Source organism: Echinops telfairi, unplaced genomic scaffold, assembly GCF_000313985.2.
Source record: "Echinops telfairi isolate 266 unplaced genomic scaffold, ASM31398v2 ScPeMD7_5868;HRSCAF=6743_1, whole genome shotgun sequence".
Taxonomy (NCBI): domain Eukaryota; kingdom Metazoa; phylum Chordata; class Mammalia; order Afrosoricida; family Tenrecidae; genus Echinops; species Echinops telfairi.
Window position 1 is genome coordinate 4,261,789 of NW_022109768.1, and position 14,162 is coordinate 4,275,950.

Here is a 14,162-nt window from a genome sequence, read left to right on the forward strand (position 1 = left end):
ACCCCTCAGGGCCAACAATGAGAATAGATATACAGAGAATCCAGGAGAGATAAACCCCTCAGGGCCAACAATGAGAATAGATATACAGAGAATCCGGGATAGATAAACCCCTCAGGGCCAACAATGAGAATAGATATACAGAGAATCCGGGATAGATAAAACCCTCAGGGCCAACAATGAGAATAGATATACCAGGAGGCTAAGGGGAAGGTTGGGGGAGAATGGGGGAATCGATCACAAGGATCAACATAGAACCCCTCCCAGGGGGACGAACAATGGGAAAGTGGGTGAAGGGCGACAGAGGATGGTGTAAGATGTGAAAGTAATAATTATAACTTATTAAGGGTTTAGGAGGAAGAGTGGGCAGAGGAGGGTGGGGGGAAAATGAGGACCTCAAGTAGAAAGAAAATGCTTTGAAGAAAAAATCAAGGGCTCAAGTAGAGAGAAGATGCTTTGAAAATGATGATGGCAGCATATGTGCAAATGTGCTTGACACAATGGATGAATGTATGGATTATGATAAGAAATGGAAGAGGCCCCAATAAAAGTATTTAATAATTTTTTTTAAGTTTCAACCATATAAAGGTAATATATGCTTTCTTCTTTGTAACCCTTGTACAAATGTCAAATATCTAACTTAATACATTAACCAGCACTATATAAAAGCATCCATTATAAGTAATATGCCACTTACAAATCAAAGAGCACTCGGTGATATTTAGAGAATAAATATTTTTGCTGCAAGAAAACTGAGACAATAGTATGGTTATTATCCAAATTCTCTACATCTAGCTGTTGCCTTTATCTTAATAAAAAAGTAACAAACCTAGAAACATTAACACAACCAATATGAGGTAATGACTCCAATACTGGCAGGCGTTTTCTAGGAGGTTCTTCCATTAAACTTCTATATAGACATGAATGCTGAGCATGAGTCTGGCCAGACTTAGGGCAGAATGCAAGAGGAAACCAAGCAACAGGAAACAACAACAAACCAAACCCAAGAACAAGGGGTGAAAAAAGTACAATTTCATTGCTTGTCCCACAGTGACACCAGCTGGCCAGTACAGTTATAACAACTTAATAAACCAATTTTATATAAAGGGCGCCCTCGTGGAGTAGTCGGTTATGCATTAGCCTGCTAACCACAGGGTCAACAGTTCTAAACTACCAGCTGCTCTGTGGGAGAAAAATGAGGTTTTTAATCTCATAAAGAGTTATTTTGGGAAACCTATAGGGGCTGTTCTACTCTGTCCTACATGGTCTCTGTGAGTTGAAACTGACTGCAGAGTTTGATTTAGGTTTAATATTATATAAGGAGCCCTGAGGCATGGTGGAGCCCTACTGAAGCTGTCTTATAACGATTTACAGCCTCGGAAATCAGGTTGACTTGATGACTGTGGGTTTGGTTTGTTTTTTGTGGGGGCATAGCGGGTTGCATTGGACTACTAGTCAAAAGGTTGGCAGTTCACAACCACCCGCAGCTCTGCAGGAGAAAAATGAAATCCGTAAAGATTTATAGCCTCGAAAACTCTAATGGAGCAGTTCGACTACACTGTCCTATAAGGTTGCTAAGACTCAACAGCAGTGGGTTATACTTTTAACAATGCATTATGTAATATATTGTAATGGACATTAAATAAGACCATTATAAGATTTTAAGGGAGTCTTGGTGGTGCTGTGGGCTAGACGATGAGCCGCTAATCAGAAAGTTTGTGGTTCAAGCCCACCAGCTGCTCCAAAGGAGAAGAATAAGACTTGTTTGCTCCTGTAAGGATTTACAGCCTCAGACGCTCTCTTAGTCAAAAATGAGCTGACATCAGTAGGTTTGGTTTTATTAGATCTAACTAACCAAATATCTATAGTAAGAAGATAATGTATAAGGAAAGTACTTCAGAAAACCCTGGTTATGTTCCAGTTTTGCATATCAGATCACTTTACTAACCCAAAAAACACAGTCTAAGCTTAAGTAAAAATTTCAATAATTATTTTCTTAATGAATAGTTATCTATAGTAAAATAGAAACAAATTTTGAAGGAAAGCAGGAAGTATACCAAAATTCAGGTAAATATAATATAAAAAATATATGCCTAATAGATCTCCAGTATAATTAATTCAAAACAGTCAAGTGGCCTTTAAAATATCGACATGGTTAGTTCCAAAGATCAGGCTGTTATGCAAAAAATCAGTATTACATGAAAATACAGGATGTCCACAGATAACAAAATGAGACCTACATCATTATATAACTGCCAAATATATAGTTACATAATTGCCAAACTATTAAGATTCAGAATCATACCCAGGCAAACTGACATATAACATTAACTGTAACAGCCAGGGTTATTCAAGTTTCATATCTCAGTATGGGTACTGCTAGCTGTACATCCTTCCCCACAGTCACAAGTGTGAACTGTCAGGGAACAAGATACTTGATAAGTGAGAAAGAGTCTGCCTTCACTCACAGTAAAGGAAGCACAGGCTAATCTCAATTTTTATTATGGGATATTAAACATGGGACTCTAATGATGCAAAGATTTTTAGAGAAAGAAAGCACAACAAAAGAAGTAGGTTAGAATGATCTGGGGGCAAAGTGAGGGGCGTTGTTTGCGTTGGTTTCTTGTTTTTAGGAGGCGGCCTTGTTCCTTCCATTAGGGAGGTTTTTTAAGACAACACCTCCTCTTTTCCTTCTGTACTTTCAGTTAGAACATAAAATAACACTGTAGGGAAATAGCTAATAGAAGCATTTGATATTACCCACCAAATAACCTTATACAGCAGTTAATTATTGACTTTTATTGCATTAGCAAAAAATCTATACTGTGTTATGTTACTCTAATTCATTTCATTCTAATAAATATTTTTATTCTAATGCCACTTAAAATATGAAAGTATTCAAAAAAATTATTTTTTTATTGCCACTTACAGGCAAATATAGGTTCTCAACTAAGAATTCATGAATGGGATTAATGTACAGCACAAACGAGAAGAACAACAAAACACGATGCATCAGGTTGGAGCTGGATATTTGTTCCTGTCTTAACTACCATAGTTAAATAAATAATTAAGATAGTGTGGTATTGCTGTGAGTAGACAAAACAAAAACAAAAAAACAAGAACTAAACCAAAACCCAGAAATAGACGGAGGCATATTTAACCAACCCAATTAGTAGTGGAAGAAGAGTCTTTTGCATAAAAGGTGTGGGGTCAACTGAATATCTATATAAGAAAAAAAATTAACCTTGATCCCTGTGTCACACCACATATGAAAATCAGTTCAAGATGGATTATATACTTAAGTAGAGGTAGAAAACAACATAATAAAGGTTTTAAAAGAAAATCCTTATATTAGAAATATATTCTGCAGGAAAGATGAGGCACTCTGCTTCCTTAACAATTTAGAGCAGTGGTTCTCAACCTTCCTAATGCCGTGGCCCTTTCATACAGGTCTTCATGTGGTGGGGACCCCCAACCATGAAATTATATCTATTGCTACTTCATAACTGTAATTTTGCTACTGTTATTAATCAGCAACCCCATGAAAGGGTCATTCGACCCCAAAGGGGTCGCGACCCACAGGTTGAGAACCACTGATTGAGAGCCTTGGAAACTCTATGGAGCATTTCTATAGTGTCTCATAGGGCCAGGATGAGTCACAATTGACTCTATGGCAGTGGGTTTGGTTTCCAGTTGGTTCTTAAAAAGATGCCATTATGGAAAGAAGATATGTATATACGACATATAGCTAAACAATTGACCTATGCCTATAATACATAAAGACTCCTTAGAACTGAATCAGAAAAAGGCATTCAGTATAGCAGAAAAATGAGCAAAAGACTTGAAAGTTACTTCATAAAATATTCAAATGTTATAATAATTGGGAAAAGGAATATTAAGATCACAATGAGATATAATTAAGCCTTTATCAGAATGGCTAAAATTCAAAGGTAGGGCAATATCTAGAGTTCGTAAGGTTGAAGAATAGCTACAATTCTTACTGCTGGTAGGATTGTCAATCAGTCCAACCAGAAAGCCAAATATACATAGATCCCACAGAAAAGTAATTCTACTCCTAGGTATATACCCAACAGAAACAGGTGATCACATCAAACAAGCTGTGCAAGAAGGTGTAACAGCTTTGTTTATAATGGAAATGGCCTGGATATTCAACAACCCAAGGATGGATATACAAATTGTGTTATAAGAATACTATACCGTAATAAAAAATGAAACATATAAGACATACTCTAAATCTCAAAAAATAAGTTGCATGAAAACCAGCCCCAAAGGAGTACATGCTATCTGACTCCATTTATATGCAGGCAAGGATAATCCACCATGGCACTAGCACAGTAGTAGTTCCCTGAGAGGTGCTGCTAAGGAGGAAGATGCAGGCACCTTCTGGGGGCTTAGAAATATTCTACATTGATCTAGGTGGTGGTGCCACTGGGTTATACAATGAAGATTATGCTTATTACAATGTGCACGCTATATCTCAATGAAAAGAATAGCAAAGAATGCTTACGTGGCAAGTAAATTTCCTAAAACTCAAGCTAATATTTGGCAAGTATTGCATTTTTCTTGAAGGGGCTCGGGTAATGCAGGAGGTTATGCACTAGGTTATGCAGAGGTTATCCACACAAGGTCTGCAGTTCAAACCCACCAGTTGCTCCAAGAGAGAAAGAGGAGACTTTCTATTCCCGTGAAGATGTACAGTCTCAGAAACCCTTAGGGGTGGTTCTACCCTGTCATATAGGGTCTCTGGGAGTTAGAAATGACTCAGTAGCAGTGAGTTTGGTTCTGGGTTCAGATTTCATCAGATGATCCATTAGAATACCAGCTCCCTGGTGGCAAGTACTTTTGTCATTTTTATTCACTATTATGTCCCCACAGCCTGACATTCAATAAATATTTTCAGAATAAATTTACAAATAGAGCTAGGAACAAAAGTAAGCTGAAAAAAATCATTAACTAAAATCTTGGTATATTGAGCATGTGAACTAAGCCGAATTTTGTTTATAAAGTAAAATGGTAAACTGTTGTGATGGTGACTTGAGTTTCCTTATTATGAAAAATGTGTCTTAGTGTTTTTAAACATCAGAAAGACTAAAACTAGACGTGAAAATATCTTTAGTACACTCAGTATTTAATACCCTTTTAATATCGGCCTATTGTTGTTAGCTGCCTTAAAAGTGGCTTGACTCATGGGCATGCCATGCACAATGACACATTGCCTGGTACCATGCCATCCCCCTGATCAGCTGGTTGCAGAAAGAACCACTGTGATCCATAAGATTTTCATTAGCTGACTTTTGGAAGTAGATCACCAGGCTTTTCTCCCTAGTTTGAAATCTGTACTTCTTGATAGCGACATATAAGCCTACACTGATCGATTAGTGCAGGAGGTGCGCTGACTGGGAATCCAACCTGGGTCTCCTACATGAGACCAAAATTCTACCGATGAACCATGCAGATGACTTCATATTAGCTCATTAACAAACAAATAATCACACACACACACACACACACACACACACACACACACACGACATAAAGACCCTGTGTGTTACAGGGTTTTTTGGTTATAATCTCTGTGGAAGCAGATTGCCAAGCCAAACCTTTCCTCCAAGACACTACTAGGTGAATCTGAACTGTCAATTTTAAAATTCGTGGATGGACACAAATTGTATGTACCACCTATAGACACATTGCTTACAAACCAAGTTGTATTAGATGCCATCAAATCGAATTTCATTCATGGCAAACCCACGGACTTTTCTGGCCTGTAGCTCTGGTGATATAATGGGTTACAAGTTGGGTTGCTAACCACAAGGTCAGCAGTTTGAAATCATCAACTGCTATACAGAGCATGAGGCTTTCTATTCCCGTAAAGAGTTACAGTCTCAGAAACACACAGGGACAGTTCTACCCTGGCCTATACAGTCACTATGAGTCAGAATCTACTAAATGGCAGTTTGGATTAGTTTTTGGAATTTTATGCATATGAAAGCTGGACAGTGAATAAGGAAGACCAAAGGAAAATTAATGCACCTACGATGTTGGCCATAAAATGTTAACTATACCAAGGACTGTCAGAAGAATGAACATCTCTGTCTTGGAAGCAGTACAAGACTGTTCACTAGAAGAGATGACAGTAAGACTTTATCTCATGTACTTTGGACATGTTCTCAGGAGAGACCAGTCCCTGGATAAGGATAATTTGCTGGGTAAAGTAGCGTTTTGCTACTTTGGGTCGGCACAAAGAGGAAGACCTTCAATGAGACGGACTGGCACAGTGGCTGCAACACTGGCCTTGAATATCACACTTGGGGAAATAGGCAGGCCCAAGCAGAGCTTCGTTCTCATGGACGTGGGGTTAACAAGGATTTGGAATGGACTCAGTGGCACTTAGCAGCAGCAGCAGCAGCCTTTATTTTGCCAGGCTTTCCCCCACAAAGGTGCTGGGTGGGAATGACTTACCATCCAAGTTAATGTAAAATGAACCTCAAGTCCCTTTTAAAAGGCTGTTTAGGTAAAAATAACTGGTTTCACCCAGGAAAAAACTTGCTACCATGACCTAAGGGGATACTTATGGCAATGTCTGAAGACAGTTTTGGTTGTCACATTGTTATTGGATGGCCACTTAATGGGAAGAGGCAAAGAATGCCGCCAACCATCTTACAATGCACATGCAGCCTCCCACAACAAAAGTCTTGGATCCAGTCTGTCAAGTATAGCTTCTATTAAATTACGGAACTTTATTCTTAAACGGACTGTAAAGTAATTCAAGTGCCTTTCAACTGCTAGTTTTTCAAGGACATTAAAATTAGGATCTTTAAAGTCATTTAAAGTTATGCACATGTACCAAAGATTTAATCTTGCTTGGATTACAAACGATGCTTATGGACACAGTCAAGACATCAAATGACGCACTGCATTAAGGTAAATCTGCTGCACAAGACCTCTACTGAAAAGCAAAGATATTACTTTCAGGACTAGGGTGCTCCTGAAACAGGTCATGGTATTTTCAATTGCCTCATATGCATGGGAAGCTGGGACACTGAATAAGGAAGACTGAAAAACTATTGATGCGTTTTAATTATGGTGCTGGCAAAGAATGTTGAAAGTGCCATGGACTGGTGAAAGGACAGACTGTTCTGTCTTGGGAGAAGCACAGTTGAATGCTCCTTAGAGGCAAGATGGTGAGACTTTGTCTTACATACTTTGGACATGTTATCAGCAAAGACCTGTCCCTGGAGACGGAGATCATATTTGGTAAAGCAGAAGGCCAGCGGAAAAGAGGAAGACCTTCAACAAGATAGATGGGCAGAGTGGCTGTAACAGGGCTCAAACATATCAATTGTGAGGACGGTGAGGGCCAGGCGGTGTTTCAATCTGTTGTACATAAGGTCACTATGCGTGGGAACAGACTCACAGCACCTAACAATAAAACATGTATCAAATGCTTTAACAAGGGATTTTAATGTAAATACATTCAGGAACAGTCATCAGTATTACTTTTAAGACTATTTTAGGCATATTATTTACCTTATCTCAATCAATAGTAATAACCTCATTAAAGTAGAGATAACTCTCATTACAGAGATTAGAAAACGCATATGAGGACAGTTGAAATCCCTGCTCAGGTTACCAGGTAAAACTGGCATTCAGGTTAGCTCCAAACCCATGATGATTCCAATAAATAGCACTGCATTTACATTTCAGTGGTGATGCAGATAAAAATGAAAGGCATTGAAGGTTCCCTTCTCACTGAGCATACCACTGTAGGAAAGGCTTACCCAAGAATGATGCATTATGGGCATTTAGATAAGAGATTAAACAATACCAATTTTAAAAAAGGATAATCTATAATCTATTTTCTTATCACATATGAAAGTAGATTGATAAAGTTATATGACAAAGACATTAGATTCTCATTCTTGCTCTGGCCATACAACAGATTCATTGATAATAACACTAAAGTTGAATTGCTGACAGCCCTAAAGCTTAATCTTGACAAATCAAACCCTAGTCATCACTATACGACAACATAACATTTCTGTCAATCTGGCTAATCTATGAAAATATTCTATTAGCTTTGCTACTTTCATATCGACACTTCAGGGCTTGTCATGATTCTTTGCGTTGAGAAAACAGAGATGCTCTTACCATATTAAAGCCGTGCTCATGAGCCTCATCAAGCTCTCCATTACTAGTCACGGGAATCTCTGCTGCTGAATTTTTAGGAGATTCTTGAGCCATGGCAGACTCCTATAAAAATAAAAATAAAGCTATAAAAATACCAAATCACAGATATAAAGAAGTCTCCTATTCACATTTAAAGCAATTATAAGTCACAATTCTAGCACTTTAAAAAAATCAACCAAATACATGATAAAAATGATATTAATATAATTAAAAATTAATTTGGCTTTTAAAAACGCATTCACTTAAACTTCTTGATTAAAAATGAGATGTGTACTATAGGTAAGTGGTAGTCAGCAACATCCTTGCTTCTGAAAACAGAGTTAAAAGAGACTAACATGTACAAATGGGAAAAAATATTACAGAAATCCAAGCTTGATTATTAATTCAACTAAAGCAACTTTTTTATTGCTTTTATACAATAGACTTGTGTGTCTGTTTTTTGTCTAAAGAACATTTCCCCAACATACTAAATATGCTCCTCAGGAGAAAGGGCTTTTTACTCCCATAAAGAGTTATAGTCAGGGGGAGAAAGGGGGAACCTACAAGGTTGGGTATATAGCCACCACACCACACCCCCAAAGGGGATGAGTAACAGAAATTTGGGTGAAGGGAGACAACAGTATAAGATACAAAATAATAATAAAAATATATCAAGGACCCAGAAGGGTAGGAGGGTGGGGGAGGGAGGGGGAAAAGAGGACCTTAAACAAAGGGCTCAAGGAGAGAATGTTTTGGAAATGATGATGGCAGCATATGTGCAAAACAGGCTTGATACAATTGTGTATGGAATGTTATAAGAGCTATAAGAGGCCCCAGTAAAATGATTTAAAACAAAAAAGAGCTATGGTTTCAAACTCACAGGGGCAGTTCTACCCTGTTGTATAGGGTCGGCGTCGACTCGTTGGCAGTGCGCTATAATAGACAAGTGAAGTTCCATACTCAGACTTTATAGTTCTTAGAGTAAAATAATCCTGAAAACCACATTCCTTGACTTCATAATCGATGAAATGTCCATTTTTCTCAGAAACTAACTGTGGTTAATCAATAACAGAACATCAAGAGTGACTTTAGTATAGTGGAAAGAAGCTCCGAGGGTCAGCCTATCCCCACATACACATTGAGAATTTTAGCAGACTTTCAGAAGAAACTTTGTCAGAACTTTGAAAAATAATCAAAGGTTTATAGCAACTAAGAATGCTAAGTAGGAAAAAGGCAACTTAACAGTGGTAAGAAAACTTTCCAGCATTTTTAACTCGCTCTTGTTGCACCTTACTCACTCACTGACTTGGCAGTGATCTTAGAGAGAACAGCCTGTGTTCCCAGTGTGGGGCTCGGGTCCCTGGTTCCACAAGAGCACAGAGCTTTCACTGCAGAAATGTGTCTGTCTGTTATGACATAATGGGTTATTTGAGGAGCCCTGCTGGCATAGTGGCTACCCACTGGGCTGCTAACTACAAGGTCAGCAAATTGTAACCACAAGCTGCTCTGACAGAGAAGACTCTGGTAAAGAGTTACATCTCAGAGACCCACAGGGGCAGTTCTACCCTGTTCTATAGGGCCATTGTGAGTCAGAATTTACTCAAAGGTAGTGAGTTTTGAGTTGGGTTTATTTGAAGCAACAAAGAATCTTCCACTGTTTCATCTAACTCAGAATTTTCTCAGGATTAAAAAGCAAATACTCACAGGGCATTTCTCAAAATGTCTTATTGCAAATGAAGTAGGTGCTGACTGGGACCAAAGAATAGAATTGAGGGAGACAAAAGATGGATAGAGCCCATCTGTGGGAAATCAGACATCCCCTTGCAGAAGGGCTGTGGGGAGGAGACAAGCCAGTCAGGGTGCAGTGTAGCAATGATGAAACATACAACTTTCCTCTAGTTCTTGAATGCTCCCCCCCACCCCATCATGATCCTAATTCTACCTTACATATCCCGCTGGACCGGAGGAGGTGCACTGGCACAGATAGGAACTGGAAATACAGGGAATCCAGGCCGGATGAACCCCTTAGGACCAGTGGTGTGAGTGGCGATACCAGGAGGGTGGAAGGAGGGTGAGGGAAAAGGGGGGAACAGATTACCTCCTCCCTGGGGGATGGACAGCGGAGTAGTGAGTGAGGGCAGATGTCGGATGGTGTAAGATATGAAAAAATAATAATAATTTATAAATTATCAAGGGTTCATAGGAGAGGGGGGAGCAGAGAGGGAGGGGGAAAATGAGGAGCTGATACCAAGGGCTCAAGTAGAAAGCAGGTATTTTGAGAATTATGATGGCAACATATGTATAAATGCGTTTGAAACAATTGATGCATATATGGATTGTGATAAGAGTTGTATGAGCCCCTAATAAAATGATTTTTTTTAAAAAGATGGATAGAAAAGCTGGAAGGAAAAGATGAAGGGTTATTTTAGGAAACTAAGGCACTGGGAGGTACCAGGTATCTTGGGGAAGCTAGAAAGCCACTCACATGCTCAGGGAAAGATGCAGGTTCAAAGGGGGCTGATATGGCAATGACATGTTGAACAAGAAACTGGTCGTAAAAAAACAAAACAAAAACGATACAAACTTCAACACCTCAATGAGAAAAAGATGACCGCCCCAAAAGTGAATTTAGTCAATCACACAAGGGGAAATATTGTATGAGACCACTGTCACAAAAAGTCAAGAAAAGGTGTTCATGCTAAAATAGGCATGCTTTGATGGGTAGCAGCGCTGAGAGAGAACGGGAAGGGAGAGCTGTCGCAGGCTAATAATGGGTAGATTAGCGTTGACTTGGCTGAAGGAGATGACAGACAAAAAGGAGGTGGGTAAAAATGAGGGGAGTCAGGGAGAGGCACAGGTATGTTTGCAAGCGTTATATTACAATTATTCACAGTACAATGACCCAAGAAAATGCCCATGATTTGGAAATAAAGCACACTTCGAGTAATCATTGAGTCAAAAAAGGAAAAAAACAAATGAAAGTACAACATATCAATATTCATGGGATGTAGCTTAAAAATAAAGTTATAGCTTAAAATAATAACAAATTGACATAAAGGCCTTATATCAATGACCTTTAAAGACCAGAAAATAGATCATATTAAACTCAAAACAAGCAGAAGGAAAGGAACCAAATAAGGAAAACAATCATGTATAGCATATTCTTATAGACAGAAAAAAGCCCAAAAGGATTGTATGAAAACGTCTAATGCTAATCTAGGTGCTTAGCAAAGTTCCAGGATACTAGGTCACCAATCAAAAATCTGTTGGGTTTCTACACATAAGCAATAAAAAAGCTAAAAGAATTTTAGATAAGTGAGCCCATCTACAATAGCACCTAAGAGAATACTTAGAAATGAATTTAATCAGGAATGTGAATAACTTGAATGATGAAAACAGTATACTGCTGAAAAAGATTAAAGACTTAAATACCATATATACTCGAGTATAAGTATTGATTTTTGATGAGAGTGCCATGCCCATTTTATGTGAAAGAAGAGTCTCTTTAATAAATAAATGATGTTGGGAATATTGAATTTCCACAAGCAGAAAATAAAACAAGATCCATGTCTCACACCACACACAAATTCAAAACAGATTAAGGATTTAAATGTGAAAATTAAAACAATGTGATTATTATACAGAAATACAAGTTTATGCTGTTGGGCCTATAATTTTTAAATGGTTCACCTAATATATTAACAAAAGCACAAGTAGCAATAAACAAAATAAAAGAAATAGGATCTGATAAAAAAATTAAAACTTCAGTTCATCAAGGGACTATTCAAAACTGGTAAAAAGACAAGCTATAGGCTGGGAGAAGGTCTGCAGACACATATTCATTAAGAATCAAATAAGCAAAATATTTAGAAAACCTCAACAAGGAAATAATTCAATCATAAAATGGGCAGCAGACTTGAATAATTGTTGTTGAGCAAGGAACTGACTTGAATGAAGAGGAAATATAACAGGGGTGTGTGTGTGTGTGTGTAGGTAAGTGAAAACTGTGTACTAGCATTTGGCAACAGGTCATAATTAAGGATAAACAGCTAAGAGTTGAACTGCTAGCTTCGGGGTTGACCATTCAAAACAGCCAGTCACTTCTTGGTAAAAAGAGAAGACTACCTGGTCCCACAGAGATTTACACCCTCGGAAATCCTAGAGTAACCCTGAACTAGAATCAAATGGATCACAGGGCTTGGGGGCTATCTCATAAAGTCACCTAGGTTGGTTGGTTGTAACTCTCCAGTCACTTTACATGAACCAGGTGAGGGAATCGGACACCTGTGGAGCAACAGTCACTGCGGTTTGGAATCAACTTGTCAGCAGTGGGTTTGGTGGTTGGTTGGTTTGTTTTCAATAACTAATAATGCTTTTATGGTTCGAGCTTCAGCACTAATCCAGCAAGTTTGAAAATGCTTGACTTCTATATGGCAATGATGTTCAACTATAGTGTACCTTAGAACCACCTGTCTACCACCAGACAAAAATGTTATTTGATGATAAAGTCCCAGCAAAAACATAGTTTTAAAGCCAAAATAGGTGATTTTAATTTGCAGCCGAAGTTGAGCACCATTGCTATAAGGCAGCAGTCCCTAGGCACGTTCAGATCGCATCCTGTGCCACATGCAATAAAGTCCTTGGTTTCCAAATCAGGAATCTCATGTCTTTTGCCACAATCTATGAAACAGTAACAGGTTAACTTAGTTGCTGTTAAAAAACAACAACAAAAACAAGCTCATTGCCATCCCAGTTGACTCCAACTCATGGCGACGCTCTTATAACAGGGTTAAACTGCCCCTCGGGATTTCCAAGACTTTAGATCTTTACATGAGTACACCACCTCATCTTTCTCCCTTGGAGTGGCAGGTGGGTTTGAATCACTGAACATGTTATCAGGAGGGCCTGTCGCTGGAGAAAGACATGTTTTGTAAAGTAAAAGGTCAGAGACAATGAGGAAGACCTTCAATGAGGTGGAATGACACAATGGCTGCAACAAAGGACTCAAATATAGCAACAACTGTAAGGGTGGTAAAGGGCAGTGTTTTCCTGTTAAGAAACCAATTGTCCCATGAGCTCAATATAAAATTTCCCATTTTACAGATGATGAGGCTGAGGCATAGGGGTACTGGATAATAAGACATTTACACTAGAAAAAAAAGAAGAAATTTAAGCGGTGGCATGTTTCACATTTCTCCTTCAGTGAATGGAAGGCTACAAAAATAAGAGCTGACACTTGAGTACTACCATGTCAGGTGAGATGTAGTTAATAATTTATGTCTTCTAGCCATAACTCCTTATGTGACGTATTACAATTCTAGATGCTATTCCTGTGGCTATAATCTCAATCTGCAGGACATTCTCTATTCTACAGGATTAGGGTGGAATATATCTTTAGGGCTACTTCCTTTTCCTTGGGTAGGGTAAGCTAAAAGACAAAACACACCTCCCTCAAAGCCACTCCTTGGTGTACAGTCACCATTGTGGGCTCAGAAAGACGCCAGGACCACTGGAAGAGCACATTCCAGATCTTTGTCTCAAGTGCCTGCGGTGAAGACCAGAGGCAACAGACACAGTGGCAGCGCCAGACTATGGGGGTACAATATCCTCACCTGGCCCAAGACTATGCGGTTATGTGACAGGCAGGCTGGCTTCTTGCACCACAGAGGTAGCAGCCAAAGGATATGTGGCTGAGAGGCTGAGGACTGGAGAGAGAGAGACTTGGCTGCCGGTTGAGAAGTGTCGTTGTGGACTGCTTCACTGTCTACTCATCCTGAGGTGTGGTAAACGGTTAACTTCCCTAACTAGACTCCCGTAAGCATGAGTATTGTCTATGAGTTCTGTGTGGGCACTGTAGTGAATTACTGTGCCCAAGCAACAACTGGTGTCAGAGCAGAAAGAAAAAGAAAAAAAAAAGGATGAAAGGTAGAGGCATGTCTGACAAAAGCCCGGGCCGGTCAGATATGGCCTTCCAC

General features: G+C 39.0%; 1 protein-coding gene across 2 annotated transcripts in view; it reads right to left on the minus strand.

The window, feature by feature from the left end:
• The window catches only part of ARFIP1 (ADP ribosylation factor interacting protein 1), a 128,359-nt gene that overhangs the window by 99,211 nt on the left and 14,986 nt on the right, over window positions 1-14,162 (minus strand). For both annotated transcript variants that reach the window (XM_004708712.2, XM_030887192.2), the window contains exon 2: window positions 8,170-8,271. In XM_004708712.2, the coding sequence (XP_004708769.2) occupies window positions 8,170-8,271 (102 nt within the window). The remainder of the gene's footprint in view (window positions 1-8,169; window positions 8,272-14,162) is intronic.